Here is a 9,874-nt window from a genome sequence, read left to right as displayed (position 1 = left end):
AAAAAAAAAAAAAAAAAAAAAAATATATAGATATATATATATTTCTAAATATCCAAGGGTCTTCTAGTTGGGAAATGCCACTGGTTCACTTATTTGACAATAGCATATAGTTATATGTCCACAACTTGTCTGTAATCTATCAAGACAATTGGGGAACGTATTGTCACTGGTATTATTGAATGACAGCAGCAGTACATTTGGCAATAACTCTTAATTCCCAACTGGACAATGAATAACATGTAAGACATGCTAATGCAGACACAAAATTACAAAAAAAAAAAAAAAAAAAAAAAGCTGTATTTTTATCTTTTCCTTCTATGTAATGAAGATAGCATCTGAAGACAGCATGCCCCTATTTGAAAACACTGGAATAAAAGACATCCATCCCATTCTGGGCTATAGTTCCATGAAATTGAGTAAAACCCCAAACAAAATTTAACTGATTGTGGGTTAAGACGGTATTTGAATTATTTTTAACCCTGAAATTTCTTCCCCTTACCTTGCAGCCTCTGCATCACATTGGCGATATCCCGAGGACACCGGGAGGCCCCTCTGGAGGTTGCCATGGTCCCTCCAGAAGCACGAAGCCAACACCAAGAGACTCTTCACTGGAGGCAGCACAGGGCTACACCACTCTGGAAAACATGCTTGGACTTTTCTAGATCTAATCCTTCATTAATGAATTCCAGGCATTTGCAGCAGTCAACAAGGAGGCAGCTCTCCCAAAGACTGAACTGCTTTTTCTTCTTTCGTTTTAACACTGTCCTTTTAAATCAACTGAAGAACCTGAAAAACATAAAAGAAAAGGTACAACATAAAAAAACAATCTACAAAGGTCACCACAGTGCTAAAAGGAGAAATATTTCTATTTAATTTGAATGCCTGGTCTATTATCAAGTAAAACAACTTAGTGAAAAGCACTTATAAACTATAAAGTACTGTGCAAATGTTAGGAATTCCCATGATATTTGATAAAATAAATACATAAATGAGATATATAAAATAAAATTGGGTTGCTAAAAGAAGAAACGTTCACTTTCATTCTATGTTTTCTTTTTAAACTCTAAAGTTTTTCCATTGATCTATGAAGTGGCTTGCCTTATACTGAAAACACTCCATTGTAGTTTTCAATATGCACGGATTCTCTTATCTGCTAATTTAGCCTGCTTTGCACATGTTTTGCTCTGTTGTGTTGTACACTTTCCAGGAATAGGACCAAATCCTAGTTTCCCATACCAATTTGATGAATTAAAACAGCATAAATGTAAAAACCATTTCATTCTAAAAATTTGAGTTTCAAGTACTGCAATTTTAGAAGCCAAATGGGTCTGATTTAGTTTTTCTCCTCCCTAGGTGTAAAGACTCAAAAGTTGTAAGGCTAGGGGTGGGGTGAGCTAAGCAGAGTGGACATTTTCCTTCTAAATTATCTGTGTTGGTTAAGACTTTTTTGTTTCTGTTTTTGTTTTTGTTTTTGTTTTTTTTTGGGACAGTCTCACTCTATCATCCAGACTGGGGCGCAGTGATGTGATCTCAGCTCACTGCAACCTCCACTTCCCGGGTTCAAGCGATTCTCCTGCCTCAGCCTCCTGAGTAGCTGGGACTACAGGTGCCTGCCACCACACCCGCTAATTTTTTGTATTTTCAGTTGAGACGGGGTTTCACCATGTTAGCCAGGATGGTCTCGATCTCCTGACCTCGTGATCTGCCCGCCTTGGCCTCCCAAAGTACTGGGATTACAAGCGTGAGCCACCATACCGGGCCACAGTCCCCATTGCATTTCTAGGTTATGATGATGAAAGTTAAAAAAAGGAATAGGGGAAGAGGGGAAGAAGGGGAGAATGGCAAAAGCAAAGCTCCTAAAGAAAGCTCATACATGTGAGATGGTCCACTTTCCTGAAGGAAAAAAGAAAATGAGAGGAGTCTGTGAGTGCTATAAAAATTATATTATAACTTGGATTATAGTCCATAAAAGAGCTCTGCTCATGAAGGATTTCTTAAGTAATAGAGTGAAATTATGAATTACAATTTATTTTAAAATGGCATTGCTAATACTATTATATATTGGTATCTGGTCAGAATGTATGAATGCAAAGCTAGTAATATGCTCTTTAGCCTATTATCTTAAAAAAAAAAAAAGGGATGTAAACCTTTGCACACTGCTGCTGCTCCAAGTGCAATGCATCAGAAGGATGTACTGGAGCAAGAAAGCAATTACTAAGCAAGACACGGGACAGTGATGCAGTGAACGGCAGTCATTGGTAGGAAGACAGAGGCAAACTTCTCTTGGCTACTTGAAAGGAGTATTTACTAGAAGTAGGACCCAATACTTGGTGTCTTATAGGCTAGAGAGGTACTTCTCAGTGGGTGACTCTCCAAGTGAGTCTTCGTGGAGAAATAATTACTTGTGGCTGGGCTGTCACATACATACCTACAGCCCTGCTGGAATTGTGTGCCCATTAGCAGCCTGTATCTCCTGGGGAAAAATATTCCACCTGCCCACATACAAAAGCTGTCTTAATTTGGGAGAATAATAGATGGTGAATAGTGCCTGAAGGACCTTAAAAATGGCTCCCCTAAGCTGTTAGGAAGTTAGGTTTTCAAATGCAAAAATAAAACTTTCTGAAATCAATCAATCAATCAAACACTCTATTATCTATATCATGTATCTGCATGTATATCAAAGACATTCATTTCATTTCGGATACCCCACTCCAAGCTGGGCTCAGCACTGGAGCTCACAGATGATTAACACACAGTCCCCATCTTCAATCAAGAATTATGGAATTAAAAGGGATTTCAGTAAATCATTGCAACAGAAATCACTCTGCCTCTATCCTCTTCTAATTCACATTCACATAGCTTGGTAGATTAATCCTGAAATATTGTGCACGCCCTCTCTCTCTCTCTCTCTCTCTCTCATTACATTAAACTCAGAATTTCCCTGCATGTGCCCACTATTCATCCAGTTTTACTTTCACAGCATAACTAACACATTCAGAGTGCCAGAGCTCAATGCTGGGATTACTAAGGTGGATGTGACACAGAGACTATTTTTGAGGAGCTTAGGACACAGTGGGAGATAAAACATAGAAAAGATAATATAAAAATACCAGGGCTAAGTGCAAATACCAAGATGCGAGGATACAGAGGATGGCGGCATGCCAGTGTGGGTGTTCTGGAAAGGTGTCCTTGGCAAGGAGCAGACACCCGAGCTGAGTCTCGGTAAATGGGTTAGTCACTCAGGTGAAACATATGAAAGACACATCCTGGGCAGGGTGAAGAGCTTGAGCAAAGGCCTGGGCATGAGTAACAGCATGAGTGGGACATGGAACTACCACCAGTCAGACACTGAGAAACTCTACAAGGTGACATTCTGGAAAAAGAGGGTGGAGAGTGAGGTGGTGTCCGGATGGCAGAGGGCCCTGAGTGCTATGCTCAGAAGTTTGGTTCTGGCTCCCTAGCAGGCAACTGGAAGCCACTGAGAGATTTTAAGCTGGAAGTGAGAAGGTATAACTGGGATTATTCTAGCTATGGTTTTTTAAAAGGTGTATTCGAGAAGGACAAAACTGGAAGATCCAGAAAGATCAGTTGGGAAGGTATCTCAGGAATCCAGGTGGAAGATGACAGAAGACGGAAATCAGACAGAGGGGAGCAGAGTGAGTGCAGAATCAAATATAACACAGTTTTAGGGAGCAGAATTTGTAAGACTTGGTGACTGGTCACCCGAGGTGGGGGTGGGTATAGGTGGGATTTCCAGGGTGTATATCTGAGGAGTCTCAGATGACTCTCAGGATTGGGGATGCCATTAACTGAGAACAGCAGCAGAGGGGCTGTATAAGTTTTACAGCCAAACACTCTCCCCTTCATGCTTCATATCTTGGAACAACTCAGGAGCAATTTCTTCATTGCCCCTTCACATCACCCCTCTGAAGAACACTTTCAGCTGAACAAATCTAAATACCTAACCCAGGATCCGCATACCACTTGAAGATTTTCGTAAACACACCAACCAACATTCACCATTATTTTCCACTGAGGCCTCTAACACTAGTAATCCACACTATCATAGGTACAATTTGGCTTCTACCTTTCACTACTGTTAGTCTTACCTCACTCTAAACAAACTGTGAACATTTCACTGGTATAGAGGCTATAACATTGCAAAATCTCATTCATTGACACCAAGTATATCCCTGACCACATCCTAGGCCTCTGATATATATTTTTTGTTTCATTGAATCAAGTTCATAATACTTTACATCTATGAGAAAATCCCTACAAAACCTCTTCCTCTTCAATGCAAAAAAAAGTGGATGCAATATCCTTCCTTTTTCAGACATTAAACATTTTGCTTTCATCATTCACATGTACACATATTTCCTATATTGTGAAATCATGATTTTCTTGCTTTTTACTAACACTTTGTCTTATTACATGATTTGATAAGAAATTTAAAATGATGTTAATAAAAAGAAGCTAGTAAAAGGAGACTGGGAATTAGGAAATATCAGTTCTAGGCTAAACTTTATCCCAGCTAGTTGGGTGATTTTGAGCTGGTTCTGTGTATGAAGGTCCTCAACAACTACCTATTGGAGGAGAGTTTGGCACCAGGAAATGCGCAGACTTTGGACTAAGAAAGACCTGGAGCTGAATCTTAATTCTCTCTCTTGCTGTGCATGCAGGTTTAAGAAAAGTGAGCTTCTCTGAGTCCTTCTTTCTTCATCTGTAAAATGAGGTATACTTACGCCAAATTAGGTTTAATTTTATCCTGCTTAAATTTATTTTTTAAAAAATAAGTATGTCATGTTTCCAGCAGATTGATTGGCATGTAGCAGAGTTTCTGCAAATACTAGTTTCCATTTTCCTTCCCCTGGTCCCAGTTTCTCCACCTGCAATATGAGAGATGACCCTAAAATGCAGAGGTACTCCCAAGTGTGCTCTTCAGTTCCAAAACCAATGGCAGCACAAGGCACAGCTAAAACAACGGCTGGTACAAGGTCATGAGATCCTCCAGCTGACTGTTTATGTAGCAGTGTTCTGGCCATGGACACGACAGAACCAGAACACCAGAGGCAGATCCAGAACATCAATGAACTCACTATTCCCAAGATCAATAAAACAGTTTTAATAGGTGCAGGATACTGCGGGGGCACGAAGGAGAGGGAATGAAGAGTGAAGCTAGGCATTGGGATGGAATGGGAGAATTTGGTGGACACTGATGGGCTGTATACCAATAAATAGTCCCTGCACCATCTCCAAATTTTTCCAGGGGAAGGAACTAAGATTATGATGCAGCTAAATACATCCACCTCATAATTAGCAGAAAGGTAAGACTCCTGTATTTATTATCTCACGATAAATATGTATTGAGTAGCTATTTGTAAGGGACCACGGTACTGAGTAAACAGCAGTCAACAGGAGAAACAAGCCCCTCTTACAACTTATGTGCCGGTAGAGGAAGATGATATAAACAGCGTTACAATAAAGGAGGGCAAGTATTGTAATGGAAAAGTCCAGGCTACTATGGAAGCAAACAAACAAAAAAAACCACCCACCCAATCAATAACCATCTGCTGCATTTTTTAAAATTCAGGACACAGAGGGAATTTAGACTATCTGCTATTTGGGATGCTCCCAGCTGAAAGACATACTCTTCTCAACATTACTCTGTGAAAAAGCACAGTTGTGAAATACCACAACTCAATTTTTTCTGTCTCTTGGCAGAATGGACATTGGCTCTTGAATCAGTTTCTTGTTTGTGTTACTAAAAAGGAATACACTAAGAAAAGCACTGAAGAAATACTACTAAGCCACAAGAATATATATAAGCAATGCGACTGAATTTCTAGGTATTAGGAAACTACTGCAGAAAATTTCAAACCCTGCGACAACCAGAGACAACGTGGCTCATTTCTAACCAAAAAGAAAATGAACTGAGAACATAAATACATAAACAGATTCACAACAGAAGGAAGCACAGACATTACTTAATTAAATGTCTAAACATGTATAAGAATAGCACTAATATTGAAGCCCACTATTGAATAAAATTCTTAAAGTCATGAATAAATTTCAGTTTCCCTTCTATTCAAGTCTTTTGCTGAAGAGAGTTCACGTGCTGTTTAATTTTAAATGTAATTTTTTTTTTCTATTCACCCATTAATAATGGTACCAATTAATGAACACTAAGATGGCTGAAAGGTAGAGAAGAACAGGGACATCTTTGAGTTAATATAAGTATACTACTAATATATGTGTGCAGGTTATCAGGGAACAATGCTGTTTCTTATTCACTAGTATGAATTACACAGAGTAACAATAAGAAATGATCTTTTCCCTAGAAGAACATGAACAAGTAAGCAAAAGACAAAGTGTATAGCAGATCAGCATGAAAGATATTCAGTGTCATAATTAAATTTTGTTTATTGTAAGCCTAAAGTATAAATTACACCCAAAGACATCTGCAACCTTCTTTCCATCCCTTGCTAGAAGATACATTGCATGCCTTGCCAAACATTAGTTCTCCTTAGATCAGACCACAAGGAAGTACACATTTAAGAGCAGACACACAGAGAACCCTGCAGAGGTGTTTGGGCCCTGCATGCCTGTCACATTCAGACCACAGGGTGTGGCTGCAGTAGCTAGAGCTGGAGTTGTGAAAATGCCACCAACCTTGCCCAGTTATGGGCTTCCAACATCCTGTGACAGTCACGCCTCCTTTCATTTCCAAGATGCTGTGTGCGCAGCATAGTTATCAGAAAGTAGGCCCAGTGCAGCACCAAACAATTCTTGAACATTTTTAAATGGCAAACTAGCTTTTTCCAATCCCCACTCCCCGGCAGGAAGGAATCAAGTAAAAAAAGAGTTCTTAAATGAGGTCAACGAGGACAGAAGAAAACCAGTTTGTGAAAAACATTAGTTCACAAAGATGAAAATGAGTCTATAAAATAAGAGCTAGGCAAATATTTTCAAAGCCTAGCAAATATTATTATCTGGGTCAGTCTGAAGCTGTTTCTTAATCTTCAGCATGAAACATACTAAGTTAGTATAGATCTCTCACATTTTGTTCTAAATCTGCCACAAAGTGATCAACAGACAAGAAAAAATAGATATGTATTTTGTCACACTGTTCTGGTGATGTCAGGTACTTTTTATCCATATTACAAATCTTTTTCACCATGGGGAATAAAAAGCCTCTCAAAGAACAATCGTCATGACTTGTGATTAAATCTGCATTTTATGAAGATGTAGGTCATATTAATGACCTTTGCCTCATTGAAAATTATTATACTTTCTCTTGCATAGGTCTGGCTTCTGTATATGAATGTGTCTTTGGGAGGAAAGTCATTCTCAGATCAAGACGAAAAATGGATGGGCATTAAAGAAGAGAAAAATAATTAATTTTTAACTTTCTTAACATTCACAGGAACATTTCAGATACAAGTTTTCCACCCCAAAAAGAAAAGCTCAGAAGTGAACATTCTGGGATGCTAAGGCTTCATTGCTGATATTTTCCTCTGGGCTGGACCTGACTCTATTTACGGAAGGGGGCAGAACTTCCAGCATCCAAAGCCTGGGATCCCAGTCAGCACACCCAGCCTCCCTTCCCAAGGGGCTTTCCTTCCTGTGCGGCTGATGGCTGCTTCGTTTTGCACGGATGCCTGCCCGTTGCGATGCACCTGGCCGCCTGTGCACCACCATTTCCCAGAACTCCTCCGCCAGCAATGCAAGATCTCTATGTGAAACGTTATCTTTCAAAGAGGAGATGAAAGTTATCTTGCCCTCCAATGCAGGCTCTGCCGGGAAACAACTGCACCATGACAGCGCCGCTGGAGTCTGACGCTCCCGGGCCTCCGCGCAGCCTTCAAGCCATTTCCCTCCCCCCAGCCCTTCCAAAAATAGTCAGGGGGTGGAGGAAGGGAGGCTCCTAGAATCTGTTCAACGCCCTACCTCTCCCATCTGATAGTAGCAACAGTACCGACCATCACAATAAGAGGGTGGCTGCCTTTTGCTTCTGCACCATTGGAGCCCAGGGAACGTGCCACAAGCGGAAATGACAACTCAGAGAGGGGGATATTAATAGGGACATCTACGTACGAGATGCAAAGAGGCTCCCCAACCTCCTAGTCTCCTTATCTATGAGTATCGCACACGTACACACATCACTGCTACCACCCCCTCCCATCAAGCACGCAGAGCCCCAGCGTGCAGGCACAAACTTGCTGACAATTTGTCTGCAATGTGTTCGTCTTGCACCTCTCTCTCCTCTCCCTGTCTCTGTCTCTCCCTGTCTCCCAGTCTCTGTCTTTCCTTTTACCTTGTCTCTCGGCCTCGTTCAGTTTCCCAGCAGCGAGGCGATGCAAGCGAACGCCTCCTCCCGGCTCGCTGCGCCCAGGCTCGGCGGGACCCCGGGGATGCGCTGCTGTCCGCCCGCCCTGTCGCCGGGATCGGGCGCGGTGTGCAGGATTGCGGGAGCCCAGCCGCCCTGGTGACAGAGGACAACAATCTCAGCCCGCTGCGGCCGGCGGCCGCGGCCCGGCGCCCGCTCTCACCCTGGCTGGCTCGCCCACACTCACTCCCGCGCCGGGCTGCTCAGCCCGGCTCCCCGCCCTCCGCGACCGGTTCCTCCTCCCGGCTGCACGCTGTGGGGTGAGGCCTCCCCCCCGCCTTCCCCACCTCGCAGCTACCGCTCCTGTCGGGAAGGAAGGTCGGCCAGGCCGGTTGGGCCTCTGGGCAGGGTCCCTGCACCGCCCTGGTCCGCCACACCCCCTCCCCGGCTCCGTGCCCCGAGCCCAGCGCCCGTCTCCGGGATGCGCCGGTGCGTGGAAAGCTGGGGGCGGGGACCCGGAGGCTCGCAGGCTTCCCTACCTCCTGGAGATACACGGCCTTGGGCGTTTCTCCGCAGCTGCAAAGCTGTGCTGTGACCCACCCTCTCAGCGAGCCTTTATACCGGGACCACCTCCCGGGGGTCGGGGTGAGAAGGAAATGTCCCTGAGAGCCGGGACGCGCTGCCTCCGCTGCCTGGAGGAGCTGCGCTGTCCTGCCAGCTAACTTTTGCCCGGGGTTTCCATTGCCCGGGTGACCTTTCTGAGCGGAACCTATCCTGAAAGCCTGGGAGGTTCCCTAATGGTCCCAGGAAGGGCGTGATGCAGAGCAAAGAGCAAAATCCGCCGACTCCTTTTTCATCAACTTCCAAAAGATCCTAAACCGTTTTGGCTGCCAAGTCAGTAGGAAATAACTTAATTTGAGGAAGACTGGTCAGGCTTTATAGATTTTTTTAAATGTTATTTATAAAGTTTAAACTTCTTGAGAAAGCGCTTGACATCTTTAATTCTTGACTGTTTATTAAGATTATGCTAAAAATCACTTTTAGGTTCTTCAGATGCACTGTATGCACCCTGTACATTGCAGAGCCATTTGCATCTTTGGCCACCAGTCCTTCTCGTGGTGTAAGAGATCTTGGTGTTGCCTGGTAGCATGCAGGAGAATTTATTTTGTTGTGATTTTATGGTATCCAAGCAAAATCAAACACAGTCTCTCTTCAACAACAGTAAAGTCCAAGCCCAACAGGGCGATTGCAGCTACAACAATTGAAGCTATGTTGCAATAATCTTAAAAGTAATAATTCCCCCCTTGAATCTCCAATCTGAACAAAACAGTCTTTTATCCTCTAAATTTGCTGAATGGAAGGAGCAGTTTATAAAGTAGATGAAGTTTCTCTTTGCTGTCTACCTTTCCCTTACCTGCTGCCAACATTCCCACTGCCTAGCTTTCCATTTTCTTCAAATTCTCCTTCTGGATCGCGTCAAAATAATAACATCTGAAACAAACCTGATGGAACAAATCTGATACATCAATCTGATGTGTTCCTCTT

General features: G+C 42.8%; 1 protein-coding gene across 2 annotated transcripts in view; it reads right to left on the bottom strand.

Moving 5' to 3' along the window:
* Window positions 1-9,079, bottom strand: part of SYNE1 (spectrin repeat containing nuclear envelope protein 1) — a 528,817-nt gene extending 519,738 nt beyond the window's left edge. The window contains exons 1-3 of one of the 2 annotated variants that reach the window (XM_025384518.1): window positions 8,869-9,079; window positions 8,318-8,485; window positions 500-786 (exon numbers count right to left, since the gene is read on the bottom strand). In XM_025384518.1, the coding sequence (XP_025240303.1) occupies window positions 500-566 (67 nt within the window). In that variant the 5' untranslated portion in view covers window positions 567-786; window positions 8,318-8,485; window positions 8,869-9,079. Of the gene's footprint in view, window positions 1-499; window positions 787-8,317; window positions 8,486-8,868 lie in introns of those variants that run through there. The other variant, XM_025384520.1, reaches the window with a different exon arrangement.
* Window positions 9,080-9,874: the final 795 nt, after the last annotated feature.

The sequence above is a fragment of the Theropithecus gelada genome, chromosome 4, assembly GCF_003255815.1.
Source record: "Theropithecus gelada isolate Dixy chromosome 4, Tgel_1.0, whole genome shotgun sequence".
Classification (NCBI taxonomy): domain Eukaryota; kingdom Metazoa; phylum Chordata; class Mammalia; order Primates; family Cercopithecidae; genus Theropithecus; species Theropithecus gelada.
The sequence above is the reverse complement of the archived record's forward strand: the minus strand, read 5'-3'. Positions and strand labels throughout refer to the sequence as shown.